At 44.8% G+C, this 19,445-nt stretch overlaps 1 protein-coding gene across 3 annotated transcripts in view; it reads right to left on the reverse strand.

The window, feature by feature from the left end:
- The window catches only part of SERGEF (secretion regulating guanine nucleotide exchange factor), a 227,113-nt gene that overhangs the window by 76,589 nt on the left and 131,079 nt on the right, over positions 1 to 19,445 (reverse strand). For all 3 annotated transcript variants that reach the window (XM_044258919.1, XM_044258917.1, XM_044258920.1), the window contains one exon: positions 7,608 to 7,644. In XM_044258919.1, the coding sequence (XP_044114854.1) occupies positions 7,608 to 7,644 (37 nt within the window). The remainder of the gene's footprint in view (positions 1 to 7,607; positions 7,645 to 19,445) is intronic.

A 19,445-nucleotide genomic window follows, 5' to 3' on the forward strand; every position in this document is an offset into this window, starting at 1 on the left:
GTTACAGTAGCGATGAAAAACCAATACATATGTGAAGAAACCCTTCATAAAGAAGAAAATACAGGGGGCACTGAGTGGCTCAGTCGGTTAAGCATCCAACTCTTGGTTTTGCCTCAGGTCCTGATTTAAGGTCTTGAGATCAAGCCCCACGTCAGGCTCCGTGCTAAGTGAGGAGTCTGCTTGAGATTCTCTCCTTCTGCGCCTCCCCTTTGTCCCTCCCTCACTGGTGAACACACATACTCTCTCTAAAATAAATACATAAAATCTTAAAAAAAAAAATAAGAACAAAAATACAAAGAGCTCCTGAATATACAAAAAGGTGCTCAATCTTCATTCATAACTATAAGCAGAGGGACTATAAAGGTCACAATCACCTTAAAGGAGAACAGAGCTGGAAAATCTAAAACCAGATATTGGAATTTATTATAAAGCTGCAATCAAGGCGAAATGGTACTAGCATGCACATAGAAAAATAAACTAATGCAAGAGAAGGGAGAATCAAAAACCAAATTTACACATATATACAGTCTCTTGATTTATAACAAAGGAGCTTCTAGAATTCAGTGGGGAAAGGACGAACTTTTCAATAGATGGTTTTAGAGCAATGTGTTGTTGGATTTTTTTAAACACAGATTCAAAATGGATTCTAAACCTAAATGTAAAAGGCAACATTAATAAAGTTTCCAGATGAACACAAAGGAGAATATTTTCATTTCGGGACCTTGGAGCAGACAAAAACGTTTTAAAGAGAGCACAAACACCTCAAACCATTAAATAAAAGACTGATAAACTAGACTTCATTGGAATTAAGGATATCTGTGCATCAAAAGACACCAATAAGAGAGCAAAAGACAAGCCATTGACTGGGAAAGGAAAAGATGTTCGCCATATACATATATATATATATATATATATATATATATATATCACAAAGGACTTGAATATATATATATATTGAATATATATATTGAATATATATGTATCACAAAGGACTTGAATCCATAAGATAAAGGATGCCTTGTGCAAAACATTAAGAAAAACACAGAAAAAACCCACTTGAGAGTGTTTGCACTTAAGTCTTTGCCCTCGACAGAAGAAGCTGACCGAGTGGCCTCTAAGTATATAAAAAGGCGCTCCGCGTCACTGGCTATCAAAGAAATGTAAATGAAAATGACAGTGAGGTTCCATACTACTTATTCTGCAGGATGGCCTTGATCAGCAAGACAGAAAACACCTGGCAAGAATATGGCACAGTTGGAACGCCCTTATATTGCTGACGAGCAATATGTAACTGGCACCACTACTTTGGAAAACTGTTTATCCACTAACGCTAAGGACCGGATCCAGAAATCCTATTCCAGGTGTGCACTCAGGAGAAACCAGTGTGTCTGTTCACCAAAAGGCATGTGTAAGAATGTTGACAGCAGCCTTATTCACAGTCTTCCAAAGGGAAGCAACAGTGAAATGGACATCTGAGTTATAGTATATTCACCCAGTGGGCTAATACTGACCAATGAAAAAGAACTTCTGCTACACACATATAGAGGAGTCTTAGAGACAGAATGTGTTGAACAAAAGAAGCTGAACACAAAATGGTACATAGTGTGTAACACCATTTATATGCAGTTCAGCCACTGACACAGCTCATTTCTGGAGCCAGAGCTGGAGTAGTAGTTAACTCTGGGGCTGGGGTATTGCCAAGATACCTTCTTGGGTACCTGAAACGTCCGGTGTCTTGTACTGGGTGGTAGTTTCCTAGGTATGTGCATATGGAAAAACTCATCAAACTGAACCTCTAAGATCTGTACACTTTACTGTATATATATTGTAACTCAATTTAAAAAGCAAAAAAAACCACAAAAAACAAAGACCACTCTTAGTAGTTTTTCACCCATCAGATTGGCGAAAATCTAGAAGTTTCTTGACATACTCTTGCTGCAGAAACAGGCACTCATTTATTACTAGTGGGAGTGAAAAATAGTATAATTCCTATGAGGGCAAAATTGCCTATGAAGGCAATAACTCTTGCAAAATTGTTATGCTTACTCTTTGATACAATAATTTTGCTTCTAGGGATTTATTCTTCAACATCCCACCAATGAAATGACATATATACACAAGGTTGTTCACTACACCATTACCTATAATAGCAAAATATCAGAGATGATCTACATGTCCATCTAAAGGGTATGGGTTAAATAAATCACGGTACATAGGTACATTGGAATATTATATACCTGTAATACTATCTGGGGAGGCTTTTATGCTGATAAACTGTTGAAAGAAAAAATAAGACACTACAAACTATGTACCATATAGTACCACTGATGTGAAAGGAGGGATAAAAATATATTGTAGCAGGTTGGGGGAACCAGGTGGTAGGTATTAGAGAGAGCACAGATTGCATGGAGCACTGGGTGTGGTGCAAAAGTAATGAATACTGTTATGCTGAAAATAAATAAAAAAAAGAAAAGAAAAACTGTATCTTGTAATATAGATATTATATCTTATAATATATATAATATGTGCATGATATAAGTATACTTTTGTATTAACTGAAATGCAGGGTTAAAACTATATAACATTATAAAAATATATATATTGTAGCTTTTACTTACTATGTGCAAAAAGAAACTAGAAAAATACAGATGAACAGACATTAGCTGCACATGTGGTAGAGGATTTTTGTACATTGGACAAATAGGAAGACAGGGAAGGAGGAAATTTAAATCATTTTAAATCTTTTTATGCCTTTTAAGTTTGAATCATATGTGTGCGTTATTTAAAAATTAAATAAGTAAATTAATTTTTTAAGCAGTAAGGGACAACGAGAGGGGGGTTAGAAGAATCCTAAAAAGGGGTAGTTTTCCAAAACAATGTCATCAACTTCACAGTTCTATCTGGTGATTATACACAGAACTGCTGAATTGGAAGGAAAAGACATTTAGGATACAAGACAGAAGTTGCTACATGAAGGGGAACTAAGATGAGATCATCTTATCTGGTGGCCTTAAAACCAGGCTAGACTGTCACTGGTCCGCAGGAAGGCAGCATGTGCACACTGTGCACAGGACCATACAGTTTACACTTGCCTCTAAGCTCTCTGCAAGCCCCTGGGGCTTGGAGATATGGCCTCTTAGAGGAACAGCCAGTGTCAAAAAGATTTAATTCTCACTATTAAATTCCTCTCTGACCCTGCTTGATGGGTTTCAAATGAAGGTCAGATGTTTTGCCATACATATTACAAAGGTACAAAGGTTCAATAATTGGAAATCATCACTGAAACGAAGGGGGGAAAAGATCCTTACATAGATTACAGCTCTAATTTGGTAAGAGAGCTGGCTTTGCTTGGAGGAGGAGGAGGTGGTTATGACACTTTCTTGCCAAATATCTAACCCTTTAACAATGCATGTCTGGCAAGCCTGAATGCTCCAGGAAAAGGCCACCAATAAAATCCTTTCCAAAGGTCTGCATGGAACAGGGAGAGAGGAAATGCAGTCAGCTCTTTTTTTCTCTGCAGGAAGGGAAGGCTGAACAACTGCACATCAGGAGAGAAGGCAAACAAATTGCCCATTCAAGCCAAAATAAACTGCTCCCAGGGGAAGCAAAACAGCTGGAACCAATTCAGCCAGACACAGAGGTGAGGGCCCCAAAGACAGAGCCAGACCTGGAAGCCAGCCTCTGGTAGGCAGGGATCTTCTGAGCAAGTGGTGGTCACATGCCCTCATGTCACCTCTGCTGACCTCAGTCTCTGCCCACGAATGGGAGCCAGTCAGCCAGCTCTGTGAGATGCAGAGGGAAATCCTAGGTGAGAAGGCAGGAAGAAAGAAACAGCCCAGCAAACCTGCCAAGCGAGCGAGCACCTGCTGAGCACCTGTTACATGGCAGGCACCGAGCAGGCACCTGACATGCCTATGCCATTTCGAAGAACAACTTTCAGGGGCGGGTTGATCACACACATGAGGAATCGGGCCCACTGAGCCAGCGGGACCGTGCACGGCACAGTTAGAAGGGGCCAGGCCAGCTGTGGCCTCTGCCTCAGCGCTCTCCTTCCTGATCATCACTTGAGTTTCTCTGCGCCTCACTCCAGCAGCTACTCCTTTTCTCAAGCAGGAACTCGCGCTGCCTCACCATCCTGTCTAGCCACGGCCATGCCTCGTGGCAGACACAGAATATGTCAAGAGAAGCATCATTGGAAAATTAAGGCAAGAACCAAACCAAACTGCAAAAGAAGGGGAAAAAAGAAACCTGGAAGTGAATGAAGTAGCAGAGTAGAATTATTTTGTTCCCTAGAGAAACCTCAAGTGTGGCTGCTGTGGGGTTTGCTTCAGGCTGGAACGTGCATGTTCTGAATCCCTGTCTGGGGCAGCGGATAGCAGAAGCCCCATCTGGAACCAATCCGGCCTAGCACTGTTTCCAGATCCCCCAGACTGGCGTCCCCAGGCTCCAAGTTTTACAAATCCCTTCTGTAGCTACACTTGGATTCTGCACTGGTCCCTGGCATTCTGGGTGGGGAAGACACTTCCCTCTCTAGCTCCTGAGGTTCCTACCTTGAGCATTAAACCTTTTTATACTCATCTTATAATTACTTCCTTCCTTGAAGTCTTCATACATGATGATGATAATGATGATGATGATGATGATGATGATGGTGATAATGCCAGCTAATGTTTTTGGCTATTTTTGTGCCAAGCACTGTTAGCACTTTATATAACAAACTTATGAGGTCAATAAGACGATATTCCAGATGAGACCATCAAGACACAGGGGGGTTAAGCCACTTATACAAGGGTACACAGCTCCTGAGTGTGGGAGCTAGGACTAGAATCACGCAATCTGACCCAAGGGTCTGTGTTCTCCCTGACCACCACCCGCACTGGATAGGGTGGAAAGAACAGTCTGGTAAGTCAGGTAGACAGCTCTACTATTTATTGCTACCTACCCCTGATCAACCCGTATATCCTCTGAGTCTCAGGTTTCTTCTCTATAAAATGGGTACAGCAAACATACTTTGCGGAGTGTCCATTCCAAAAGCAGGTCCTGAGTTGTGTCCTTCCACCTGTCTCTATTCCGCCTCCCTCTCTGGTGTGTCTGTCGCACATTCATTAGACACTAAAGCTGCTTCTACACTCGAGGAAAGTTTGGCTCCCTTATATTCTGTTCTAGTCTATTCTGTAACTGTTCTGCGCCTACCACATGGGAGACCCAGCACCAAGCACAGAGGGCCCAGATCTCAGGGAATGAGACTGGAGGGGGAGGAATCCATCTAAAGTAGGCAATGGTAGAAGGGCTGAGGCGAGGAGCTGGCTGTGAGAACCAGGCTTTACCTAGGTAGGAACTCTCCTCCTTCAGCTTGTCTCCCTCTCCTGGCCTTCTGCCAGAGTCAACAGGCACTTCCTGTCACACAGCCTGCATCCCGCAGGGCACCCATGGAGGGCCCCATCCCTCCAGTGGTGGGGGGCCTCTGCTCCCAGCTCACACACACGCAGGGAGACAGGCCCAGAGCTGTGTGACTGGGCACACCTTCCCTGATTCTGCAACCGTGCATTCAACAGACTGTCAGCCAAGACCAGGCACTGAGGACAAAACAGAAAAGAACAGGTCCGCCCTCCAGGAGCTCACTGGCACAACTTGCTCTCCATGGCCTCTGATGTTCTCCTCACTACGGTAATGCTGGCCACTTTTCCAGAATGTTATCATCTCTTCCTCCCAAGTAACAATGATTTCACTAGCACAGTTACACTAGGCAAGCCGTTCTCCCCTCTCCCCACCCTGACCAAGAGAAAGGAGAAGCAAACAGAACTATAAATACACACACACGTATTTCTCTCACACCTACTATATACCAGGTATCTCACACACAGTAATCCTCACAGCAGTCCTGCAAAGTGGAGATCCCCCCTGTTATGGAGATGAGGGGGGGAAATGGAGGCTCATGCAGAGATGCAGCCAGTGTGAACCAAGGCTGTCTACCTGCACAGGCTATGCTCTTTCTACAGCCCGAGGCTGCCTCTGTCTACTCAGCTTGCTACCCTGCTAGCACTGGCCCCTCCTTCATCTGGACTGTGTGATTTCTCGTACTTAGAGTCCCTGCCATCTTCTTTTGGCGCTGGTCACAGAGGGAGCCAAGCCCTCTCCTGGACCGGCAAGAGCAGCAGCAGCTGCACCCCCGGTACCACCTCGGACCCCCTGCTTAGCTTGTCTTCATTACACCCAGGCTGGAGCAGCTCTGGTATAAAGTATCTGGGGTGGCTGCGAAGCGGCACAGGTTTGCCATTACATTTTCTCGCTCCTTCTCTGACTCCAGCCCAGTTTACTCCCCGCCCCCTTCTGCTAGCTGGCAGCCTACCTCCTCAGCTGTCCTTGGTTCTGCCTCGTTGCACATCACGTTCGGGCCTACAAAGTAGTGCTTCCAACTGCTGCCACCGCAGGCGGCTGAGCCCCATCTAAGCTCGATTCAAACAATAGTGCTCGGGTCTCTGCAGAGTACCAGGCACTGCTCTGGGTGCTGCAGATAGGCAGGAAACAAAAAGAAAATGCAGGGGCCTTGCCCTTCAGAAGCTGAGTCGGAGGCTGGGAGAGAAGTAGCCAGGAACAGAAGTCACCAACAGAAGGCAAGCAGTGATGGGTTTGTAATAGGATCCTAAAAAATCAGAGCAGGAAGGAATCTTGATTTTCTGTTTTAAAGCCTCCATTTTACAGATGGGGAGCTAAAGCCCAGAACAGGACAATTAGAACAAATATCAGATAATAATAATGAACATTTCTAAAACCCTTCCTAGAAGCTAAGCACTGCTCTATGTGCTTTATATATATTAACTCCTGGAACCCTCACAACAACTCTAGAAGGTAGGCGCTACTGCCCTCCCATGGAGGGGTCAAGTACCTTGTCCAAGTTCACACAACTAGTAAGTTTTTAAAGAGTTGAGATCATACTACATATGCAATACAGAAGCCTGTATTGCACTCAGGCAGCTGGGCCCTACAGACGTGCCTCTTGAATGCAGTGACATGGATACTAGTCTACCTGGAGAAGTAACGAGTAAGCTTCTTGAAGGAATTACTCATGGGCCTAATCATAAAAAGAGTGAACCTTGGTTATCCAGAATCAATGAAGAAGAAACCTCAACCAGTCAGAAGGCTGACTTCATCTGGGAGTTCCCGAGTGCCATGGAATACAAGGCAGTGGGAGGCAGTGAGCAGAGCCCCTTACTCCCAAGAAAGAGGAAAGAACCCGGGGTAAGGGATTTGTTCAGAGAAACAAGAGCAGCCCAGTCTTCTCCCCCTCTTATGTCTAGCTTTCTATACATGATATCCTTCATCTGTAAAATCTTTAATACCCTCAAATGCCACTGCCTGGGGCAGGGAGGTCACCTTAAAAAGACACTCAATGATGTGGATAGAAATTTCTAGCAAAGGGGCTTCTAGTAAATCCTTGAGCAACCAAAGACTTCCATATTTCCTAGAATCTCCCCCAACATGTGTACACACACACACACACACACACACACACACACAGGTACCCTGGCCTTTGATCAACCAAGTCTTCTCTAACTCTGCCACAAAGTTTCAGAACACACATAGCTCTCAGTATACTAATTACTCACCAATCACAGCCAGATTATGCTCTGAGCCGCAAGAGATCTAAAAAAAGAAAAAAAACAAATTATATTAGAGAAAGAAAATTCCTTGTCCAAAGAAAAGTACTCAACTTTTTCTCATCTGCTCACTGCCCCTTTCACCCTCCAGGCTCACAAAGAACATGACATGTACTTTCATACCTCAGGGCCTTTGCACATGTGGCTCCTCTGCTAGGAATGCCCTCTTCTTATCTGCCTAGAAAACTTCCACTCATCCTTTAAAGGCTCAATGTGTCCACTGAGACTCCTTTGCTTCTAAGTGGACTCAAGTACTCCCTTCATTATGCAACTTATCTGTACCCCATTGTAGCAATTCTCTTATTGCCTTTTATACCTGCTCCTGTCTCTTCGATAGGCTGCATGTGTCTTGAGAGCAGGCCTGGATGGCACAAGGTGTGGGACTCAGTTAACACCTACTAAGTGAGAGAATGAATGGAAAAACCAAGTACATAAAAGAAAAAATAGCTACAACATAAGTGATGAAGAATCATTTGGGGTTCTGAACCTAGTGTTTTCACCCAGCCAGCAGCACTTCCTGACTTTCAGTCTTTACTCATCCCAGACACTACCAGGAGGAAGTAAGTGGAAATATAAACGCGTAAGTGCTTCCCCAGGTACTAATTAAAAGAAACTCTGGACTCTGGAGAAGCATCCTGTGATCCTTTATCAGGATGCTCACTTCAGCTCCTGGCGAGAGGAAGGCTTCAGGTCCCTGTGGAACTTCAGTGCTGCAAGGGCCCTGGGGATCATCTAGTCCTATCTTTCTACATTGTGGGGAGACAACAGAGGCTTGGTGAGAGGAAATAACTTGCCTTGGGTGCCACAGCAAGCGTGCATCAAAACAAAGACTAGAGCATCCCTGATCTTCCTAAGGCTCACGCTAGTTCCTTTCTTGAGGCTGTAGCTTCTCACCCCTTCCCAGTGAAAACCACTTGGAAATGATATTCAAAGGTCATTAGCACAGGCCCCTGACAGTCAAGGTAACAGGCTCAAAAGCCATTTGAGTATCGGAGGCCTACTAACACACTGGTAGGTGAAAAGGGTCAGCAAAGCTTCTGAGACTTTTGTCTTTGTAAAAGCTGTGTGCTCCAGATCCCAGCCTCTAGAGGAAACAGAGATACCCGCACTTACGTGAACTCCCTGACAGTGTCTGGCAAAGAAACACCTGCATATTTTGCCCTAGTCAATATTTCCAGGTGTATAGCCTCCGCATTCCCTTGAGGCTCAGTGCCTGAGTTGTCTGATGGGTTCTCCCATCCCCTGCCCAGGACCATACACACAGCACAAGTTCACTATATGCCTCCTGGTGACACTGTGGTTGGGGCCCTAGCTTCTGCCAGAGGGAGCTGCTTAGATTAAGGAATTGGGAAATACTTGATCTCTAACGGTAGGGGAATGCTTATGTAAATTATGGTGGATCCATCTGGTGGCCTATTATGCAGCCTTGGAAAATAATGCTTACAATAAAGAAAAATGCTCATGATACCCTATGAACTGAAAAATCACAGAAAAACTGTATATGTGGTATGATCACGACTCTTTAAAAAAACACAAACAGGGATGCCTGGGTGGCTCAGTTGGTTAAGCAGCTGCCTTCGGCTCAGGTCATGATCCCAGTGTCCTGGGATCGAGTCCCACATCGGGCTCCTTGCTCGGCAGGGAGCCTGCTTCTCCCTCTGCCTCTGCCTGCCTCTCTGTCTGCCTGTGCTCGCTCTCTCTCCCTCTCTCTCTGAAAAATAAATAAATAAAATCTTTAAAAAAAAAAAAAAAAACACAAACAAAAGACCTGAAGAAGATACATCAAAAGTTCATAGTGAGGGATGTCTGGGTGGCTCAGTGGGTTAAGCCTCTGCCTTTGGCTCAGGTCATGATCTCAGGGTCCTGGGATTGAGCCCCGTATCAGGGGAAACAGAGATACGGGGGAGAGACCCCCGTATCTCTGCTCATCAGAGAGCCTGCCTCCCCCCCTCCTCTGCCTGCCTCTCAGCCTCCTTGTGATCTCTCTCTCTGTGTCAAATAAATAAATAAAATCTTAAAAAAAAAGTTCATAGTGATAGCCTCGGGGCTAGGAATGAGGTATGCATTATAAGTATGGTTTTCCTTTTGCTTTTTCTATGTTCTCCTACATTATATACAGTGATCTCATAATCAGGAAAACTTGTATTAAAAATAAATATAATGTACCTTCAACAAAGGAAAAATAATAAATATGGCTATAAAATAAATATGCTATAAAATCTGGTATGTTCTGAAGTATGGGGGAAAAGACTCGAAGGAAATATGACCAATAATAATGATAGTTGCATTGTGATGGTAGGTTTATAAAATACTTTTTCTTATAGTCTCTAGTTTTCAAATAGTCTTTAAGTGATGGCAGCAGTGGCAGTGGGGGAAGCAGTAACAGCAGGATTTCAAGTCACCATATATTGAAGAGGTATGAAATCCAAGCAGCACGCCAATGCACTCTGTAAACATAATCTCTTCTTAATCATCCCAACAATCTTTTCAGGGAGGTTTGACTGTGCTCATTTTAGAGATGAGAAAACTGAGGCCCACACTGCCTTAAATAACTTCCACAGCTAGCTAGATGGCAGCAGCAGAAAGAAAACCCAGTTCTGCCTGATCTCCAAGCTGATGTTCTGTACTGCTAGACATTATCTTTGTTTCTTAAAAATAAAGTTATTTCATTTTACAAACTGCACACAGAGAAAGGGCTTGCCTCTGACCTCCAGGGTTCACCCTGGGGCTGCGGACAAAAGAGCTGACCAACCTGGAGGACTGGATCTTGCAGAAACAAGCCCCTGACAAAGGCCAGTATCAGGCAGCAGATGCTGTCCTGAATTAATGAGTGAGGCCCTGATGAATGGAGTTTGTCAAGAAAATGCAGAACTGGAAGCTCCAAGCTCCCTGCTGCTTCTTGCTGTCTGTGCACTAGGTCAGGAGACCAAACACCACAGGCCACAAAATCCCAGGGCTACAATTCCTTCAACAAGATCGTATCAATGACCATTTGTTTCCCATGGCTTCTGTCAGCATCCACCCACTACCCAGCTGCAGGCAGCTTTCTAGAAGACTCTGTTAACAATGGCAGCACGCCCAGGAGAAAGAGGTTCAGAGCCAGGAAGCCAGGTGAGTCCTAGGCCCTCTGCTTTATGGCTCTGAGACCTTTGGCAAGATAAGTGCTCGGGCCTCAGTGTTCTCTCTCAGGTGTAACCAGTAGATAACGGCGTCACCCCGTCTGCCTCACAGAACTGCTACAGGACAAACGAGACAACCCATTCCTTCGCAGCCATTTGTCGCACTTTCCTTATGTATATATGTGAATGTCCTGCCCTTTCATAAGCTCCCCCATGTTGGACTTCAAGGCCCGCATGAGTAGGTTCTGTTTAGCTTCTGGCCTCACTTCTTCTCTCTGCCACTCACGAACCTCAACCCAAATAACATACTCCCCCTTTTTCCCCATTCACACTACATTGCATTTTCTCTAAGAACATAAGGCAATTTCAGGCTTTTATGAACACTATTTTCCTTGACTTGAATTCCCTTTCTCCCACTATCTACCTAGCTAAATCCTTTAAGATTGCCCAAACATCACCTTCTGGTAAAGACTGCCCTGATTCTGGAAGCAGAGCCAGCTGCTCTGCCCCACATGCTCCCATGGCACGATGCATCACAGCCTTATCACACAGGACATGTCTATTTGTGAAGTGTGTCTGTGTGAAGCAGCTCTGTCCCTCAGACGTCCAGTGGATTGCCTCCCCAGGAACGTCTCTGTCACACAGCCCAAGCAGACAGGGCATCAAGTTGGAGGCAGGGGAGGGGTACAAAGAGGAGGGACCCCGAGGAGTGAGATGATCCCGAAACAAGTATGAGTAGCGGTGTGGCCACTCCAGCCCAACAGGAGCCAGGTGCTGAGATGTACAGTGAGGGCAGGAAGGGAATGGGGCTACAAGAACATAGTGTTGAGGTGAGAGAAGCCTGAAAAGCAACAGCAGGATTGTTTCAGGAACTCCAGCATGGCAAAGCACAGCAGACCAGCAAAGGAGGCTGGTCCTGGGAGACAAAAGTCCTACTACAGAGAAAGTAGCTTCCAACTGGCTGACTGGGGCCTTCAGGAGAAGGGGGCACTCCTCCCCACAGGCGAGGGGAGCAAAACTGACTGTGGAAGTGTATGCTGAATCGGGGCTGCTGAAACACTACAGGGGTCTGCTCTGTTCAGGCCCCTCAGCCACAGGAGGCAGAGCTACAGCAAACCGTTTCCAAACCCTCAGCTGCCACAGGGCCAAGATGCCCTGGCAAGCTTCCTGCCAGGCTAGACTCCGTCAGTTCTTGTGAAGAAAATCGTAACTCCCCTGGGGGCTGGATCCCACAAATACAGTTGGACAGGGATGAACTGACTGGTAGTAGATGCCCAGCAAATCTGTGCTCGCCTTGGGGGCACAAAGACTAAAAACGGAACACTAGGAGAGTAGATGCCCAGAGAATATATGCTGAATGCATTAATGGGTTAAATGAATGAAGAACTAAGTGAATAAGCAAAAATTGGATGAATGTGAAAACATCTGCCAAACGCTCATGTGAGTACTCTAGCTCTGGGCAGTACTGTTGTACCACTTCTGGAAACAGGTGACTGTCCCTTACTGAGAGCTTATGGCCAGCCAGATGACTGCTTTGCCTGTATTATTTACTTATACCAAGGAGAGCAGATAGGTTCTTTTGTTACAACTGTTTCTACAAATGGGGCGATTGGGATTCAGAGAGTACAGTCACTTGCCCCACCTCTTACAGCTCCTGGGGCTGCAGATTCTGTGATCTTTCAAATTCAAGTGTTCTGTCCTCCCAATGGTTTTAATCTCCCTGTTGGCAAACAGGATGGAAATAAACCAACCACTCAGGCAGGCCCAGTTCCTTGTATCGGGAAACCATGTAGCTACCAGCAAGGGATCTTAAGCTGGGGCAGCCCTAGATTTACAAGGTCCAAACATCTTCCTGGGGCTCAGACCGCCCACCTCCGGACCAATCAAGGAGCTGCTGCAGAGCTTTTTCTTGGGGGAAATGGCTATGAAGTGGCAACAAATCTTCACCCCTGCCCTCCCTAGCGGATAACTCCCATCAGACTGTTCAACTCTGAACGCGGGAGGGGGACAAGCAAGGAAGGTGTGTGTGTGACGGGGACTCTAGGGAAGTAGCACTGAGATCCCCAGGAGAGGATGTAGGGCCTGGGCCAATTCCGTGCCCCTGGCCAAGAGCCATCCTCATCTTCCCAGGAGCAGCCCCGCCGCACCTCCCCCACCCCAACCGCGCCCCAGCCCTGGGACCACCCGGGAACACCTCGGCCTGTGGGGCCCTCTGATTGGTTCCCGCCCTGTGCCAATGGGCCCGTGTGCCCCGAGGATGCTATAGCAACCAGGCGCCTGGCGGAGGAGGGCCATTCCCCGGGACTCGGAGGAGGGATTCAAAGCCTGGGCTCTGCACCGCTGAGAGTCTTTGGCAGGCACCACCGCCCAGAGGAGAAGCGTGTTGGGAGAAGCTCCAGAAAGACAGCCTCCCGACGGCGGGGGTTAACTGGGAAGGGAACGGGTGTCTCCGTGCAGCCTTTGCTAGAACTCCACCCAAACCCATTTGCCTTGTGTGTAGAACTCAGAGGAGACAACTAGAATTTCCAAACCTGTTAGAAAAGCAGGCTGGGAGGCTGGGCATGTTTTACAGGCAAACTGCACTGCTGTCAGCCAATGGAGTTTTCCCCTTAGGCTCAGAAATAGCCCCAGATGGAGGCCATCAAGACAGGAGAGAGGCAGCAGAGTTGCTTGCTTTGGAAGAACCTAGCCTTGGATGCAAAGACACTTCTAACTCCTTTGTGAGGCTTCAACTTTTAACTGAAGCCTAGATGTCAGAGGAGGCCAAAAAATAAGAGGCTCCATCTGTCCTCCAACTCAAAGTCCATTGACTGTGTTCCCAGAGAACCCATTTTCCCTGTAAAGCCAATTCCTTTTTTTCAAAGCACATTTTATACATAAGAAGATGAGGTTTAAAGTAGGTTCTACTACTTCCTCAGAGAGATTGGCTGGGGAGGAAGGGAGCTAAAAGCTGGTAATTGCCTGGATTCCAGGCATGTGGCATCATGGAATTTCACTCTACCTGCACAGCATCACAGCTGCTCTGGGAAGTAGGAATCTGTGTCCCTACTCAAGAGGTGAGCAAACTCAGAGAACTCAATCACTGGTTCCAAGTCACAAGGGGCTATACACCCAAGTCAGCTTTGATCCAAAGCCTGTGAGCGTCACCACTATATACATATTGTCTCTGCTCTTCTGACACTGGTACCAGATCACCCCCATCACTAAGGCTTAAACTGTGAAGTGGCAGCTCTATCTCCTACCCTGTCTCCAGCCTGTTGGTTCTGCCTTTTCAAAGACTCTCAAATTTATGTCTTGATCTCCATCTTCAGTCCTTTTCACTCCAGCCGGGAACATTTTTTGCTTAAGATTTATTTATTTGAGAGACAGAGAGCACAGGGGCAGGGGCAGAAGGGGGAGAGAATTCTCACACAGACTTGTCACTGAGCATGAAGCCCCAATGGAGGGCTCGGTCCCAACACCCTGAGATCATGACCCAGGCTGAAACAAAGAGTCGGACATTCAACCAACTGAGCCACCCAGGCACCCCCAGCCTGGATTCTTTAAAGAGTCACTAAATGACTTCGGGCTTTCTTCTGCCATGTCTGATTTTTTTTTTTTTTTTTTTTAACTTGGAAGTTGTCATAGTCTCAAAGCTCCTAACAACTTCCTACCATACCTGATCTCTCGCTCTCCTTTGCTACATAGAAACCTACTAACCCATCAACACAAGTAGCTTCTCTGCCCCTGGGAAATCTGTTTCCCCACAACTGTACCTTTTTTTTTGCACCACTCTCCCTTCTCCATACCGTTTTGAACCCTACTAAGCCTACACGACTCAGTTCCAAACCCACTTCCTTGAGGAAGTTTCCCAGATCTTCTCTTAAATCCTACCACTTGTCTTGACCGAAGTTTCCTTTTGTCAACTCTCCTTTGTACTATTAATAATTTGGGCAGTGAGGTAGACCATGTCTCCCCAGTCAGTGTGGGGTAGGAGTTATGGAACCAGAAGACCTAGATGTGAGTCATGGCCCTGCCACTTCCTGGTCATGTGGCCTTGGGCAAATCTGTCTGCATCTCTGGACTTCAGTTCCCTCATCTTTAAAATGGAACAGTAAAAACCAAATAGATCTCATACATACTAAAACCTGTTCATGCCCTCCCCCATCTACAGAATAAAATTTACTTTGAGCTTGACACTGTTCTATGTGTCCACAATATATAAAAATATATAATTTGGGAACATATAAAAGGAACTGGTATAGCTTCATTTCCCCTTTCAACAGAGTTCCTCTATTGGCAAAAAAGGAGAGGACTTAAGAAACATCTGCTAAATTAGAATATAATATATACAAATTAGCAGACACTCAGAATGCCTGCTTTCCCCACTTTAAGGGAATTCCTTTCTCCTAAGTTACCATGTTGATACCAGGAACTCCTATTTCCTATGGCCAACCTAACCGGTGTGGATGGACTATGGATGGAAACCTATCTCAGAGTAGGTTAATGTATGGCTAGAGCCTGTAAAGTGGCCTGATGGGAAGGGGTTAGGGAGTGAGTCCCCTACTTCGTAGCTAGAGCAATGGCTAGAAGGAACAGATACAAGGTTAATATAAGGAGCAGCTACAGGCAGAAGAACCAGGACAGCAGGAATAATCAAAGTAGAGAAGAGTAGCCAAGTCACTAGAATGTGAGATTTCTTGATTCCAGTGCTGAGGGTTTAAAAAGGTTGAGGTTTCTGAGGTGGTTTGTGTTCCAAACCTTCTCGTTGTTCTTTTATGAGGTATTCACTTAACCTGTTTTTCCTACTTGTACCCATTCTTACAATACTAAAGTAACCTAAGACTATCTCTGATCCTTACTAAAGCACCTAAGGCAATAATGCATCTGGACTTCAGAAAAGGCACACCATTAAGTTACCTATATCCTTGAGAACAGCCTGGAACACTGTAAGCCAACCAAACAACCTCAAATACAGGTAATTAATGGAATCAGGCCAGTTAGAAAATACCCTATAGCATCTTTCTCAAAAATAATTGAACTCTTGCCCAATAAAAGCCAAGACAGGCTGAAATCTAAAAAGACTGCAAGGGCACCTGGATGGCTCAGTGGGATAAAGCCTCTGCCTTCGGCTCAGGTCATGATCTCAGGGTTCTGGGATCGAGCCCCACATTGGGCTCTCCACTCAGCGGAGAGCCTGGTCCTCCCCCCGCCCCCGCCGCCTGCCTCTTTGCCTATTTGTGATCTCTGTCTGCCAAATAAATAAATAAAATCCTTAAAAAGACTGCCAATACTAAGTGCTGGTGAGGATGTGGAAGAACTGGAAGACTCTTACACTGCTGGCAGGAATATAAATTCAACAACTGCTTTGAAAAACTATTTGGCATTATCTACCAAAGCTAAACATAGATCGATATAGATAGACACAGATGCCAGGAGAACCAGGTACCCAAAATGATTACTTCATTCCATCCAAAGGCATGTATAAGAATGTTCATAGCAGGGGTGCCTGGGTGGCTCAGTGAGTTAAGCCTCTGCCTTGGGCTCAGGTCATGATCTCAGGGTCCCGGGATCAAGTCCCACATCGGGCTCTCTGCACAGCGGGGAGCCTGTTTCCTCCTCTCACTCTGCCTGCCTCTCTGTCTACTTGTGATCTCTCTCTTTCTGTGTCAAATGAATAAATAAAATCTTTTTAAAAAATGTTCATAGCATTTTTATTCATAATAAAATAAAAAATAAAATTAACCAAATATTCATCATCAGTAGATGATGGATAAGTGTGGTATTCAAAATACTTTATAACAATTGGGACGAAAACTGCTATTCGCAACATGGATAAATCTTCAAGAATCTTGGTGAACAGAAGAAACTAGAAACAGAAGGGTAAACAGTGTGTGACTACTTACATGAAGCTCAATAATAGGCAAAATTTATTTCAAGTAAATAATACAACTATTCTGAAGTGGGTTAAAAGTAACCAATCCTGGGGTGCCTGGGTGGCTCAGTCAGTTAAGCCTCTGCCTTGGGCTCAGGTCATGATCTCAGGTTCCTGGATCGAGCCCTGCATCTCTGCTCAGCAGGGATCCTGCTTCCCCCTTTCTCTCTGCCTGGCTCTCTGCCTACTCATGATCTCTGTCTATCAAATAAATAAAATTTAAAAAAAATTAATCAATCCTAACTTTTTTTTAAAAGATTTTATTTATTGATTCAACAGAGGGAGAAACAGTGACAGAGGGAACATAAGCAGGGGGAGTGGGAGAGGGAGAAGCAGACTCCCCGTCGAGAAGGGAACCCAATGCGGGGCTCAATTCCAGGACTCTGGGATCATGACCCGAGCCAAAGGCAGGCGCTTAATGACTGAGCCACCCAGGCACCCCTCCTAACAACTTTTTAAAAAAGATTTATTTTATTTTAGAGAGAGAAAGAGAGAGTGTATGTGCGTGTGTGTGTGCATGCACACATGTGCACATAAGTGAGCAGTGGGGAGAGGTAGAGGGAGAGAATCCCAAGCAGGCTCCCCACTGAGCACAGAGTGGATGGGAGAGGGAGGGGAGAGGGGAGCTCCATCTCAGGACCTTGAGATCATGGCCTCACCTGAAATCAAGAGTTGGACACTTAACCTACTGAGCCACCCACGCACACCCCCTAGTAACTTTTAAACAAAGTTCTTTGACTAAATAACTTCCATCTAAAAACAAATAGAGCTATAAAAAAAAATCTTTAACTTAGTGGATTCTTTTTTTTTTTTCATAGTAGCACACAGGTATCAATTCTGAAAATATGTATGTATTGTAGGACTGAGAGAATATGTTAATGGCTTTGGGAGCCAGAGTTTTCACTGTAGATGAAGGAAACAGAAATATGGAATAATGGATGACAAAGAGGAACACTGTGGACATTGGATTTGAATGAGAGTTATCAGTGTGAACTCATAGTTTCTCTCTCTCTCTCTCTCTCTCTCTCAGACACACACACACACACATACACACAGGATGAGTTCAACCAATATGAAATTTCCTAGAAGCAATGACACCTCAGCAGCAATGAGTTCACTTGGTGACCAATTTTGTCCTTTAAATACTATTTGGCGAAGAGAAATCAGAGCTCCTTAGAGAAATGGCTGATTCCAGGATTGGGGGAGAGAAAGAACAATTTGAGCCTGTAACACCTATTTGTGCCAGGAAGTAAGAGGTGATCAAAAGATGACAGGAAAATGTCAAAAGGATACAGGGTTTTCCTGAAGGTTTTTCCACTGGCTAAATCAGGGAGAATTTGAATATCAGAATGAATAATGACAGTAGTAGATTATGACTCATTGAATAAAATAAAAATTCATAAGTACTTCCTGAATAATAAATAAATAGGGGAACAGGGAAAGCTCTTCCTTAGAGTACAATGTCAAGAGTAATAAATGTAGAAGAAATAATTGGGGAAGAAAATAATTGTGCAATAATAATAGTTAATTCAAGCAAGAATCATGAATGCATGTTGAAATTACTGGGCAAAAGACTGAAGAGGAACAGAACACTTACAGAGTTTCAGAGCACCCCTTCATAGATCATTCTTAATTACAAAGAAGAAATGGTAACTCTGTAGCTGAAAAGGGAGGCAGACACCACCTTACCCAAGCCATTAACTCAGGATCACTAAGAATGTGAATAAACTGACATCAGGTTCCCCTTCATGCAAAGCATTAAAGACATAACATCACTTACTTAGCACACCTGCCCAACATGCCTATGTGAAATGTAGTCATGAGGGGAAATCAGATAAAATTGAGGTCCATTATACAAAACAACTGTCCTGTACTCTTAAAAAAATATCCATGTCATTAAAGATAAAGACAAGCTATTCCAGACTAAAAGAAGCAAAAAGACATGACAACCAAATGCAGTATATGATCCTGGATCAAAGTGAAAAATTGCCATCAAAGATATCATTGAGACAACTGTAGAAACACGAAGGTGCTCTGTGCATCAGGTATCACTATTCCACCAATGCTGAATCTTCAGGAAAGAGACAGAGGACACAAAAGCACACATGGGATAAACTGTCACTGCAACCAACGTTCTGTCAGCAAGAAACCCATAGGCACACAGGAAGAGAACTAAATCTTGTCCTCAGCTTCTGTCACGCTGAGGGAGTCAGAGTGCTGGAATGAGGAACAGAGTGGTTAAACACTTTGACTAAAAACAGAGAGCTAGAAAGCGGCCAGGCCACATCAGAAGTAATGGCTCCCTCCTCCCTCCTCTGGACTCTGCTACAGAAATAGCACTTATTTCTGCTATAATTAAGTGGTTCACATGTTTGTCTCCTCCCAGATTACACAGATTAAAACTTTCTTAAGCATGAGGACGGTGCCTCGTTAATTTCTTTGCTCAGTGGCTCACACAGTGCCCTGCACATAGTAGGTCCTAATCACGTGTTTGTTGAAGTCACTCATCCATGTACCTCCCTCCCACAGCTCTTGGTTCTGAGTCCAGCACAGAGTAGGGACTCAGGAAATGCTAGATGAAGGACACTGGATTTATCCTTGAACTTCTCAGCTCCTTAACAGAATATCTCCTAAATGCTTGGAGCTCTGTTAAGTAACAGCTGAATTCAGAAACTAGATTATCCTTCAGATGTTCAGAATGTGAGTCAGTGGATAAATAGAACCGCCTCCCAGGACAAGACAGGTAGATCCCAC

The sequence above is a fragment of the Neovison vison genome, chromosome 7, assembly GCF_020171115.1.
Source record: "Neovison vison isolate M4711 chromosome 7, ASM_NN_V1, whole genome shotgun sequence".
NCBI lineage: Eukaryota > Metazoa > Chordata > Mammalia > Carnivora > Mustelidae > Neogale > Neogale vison.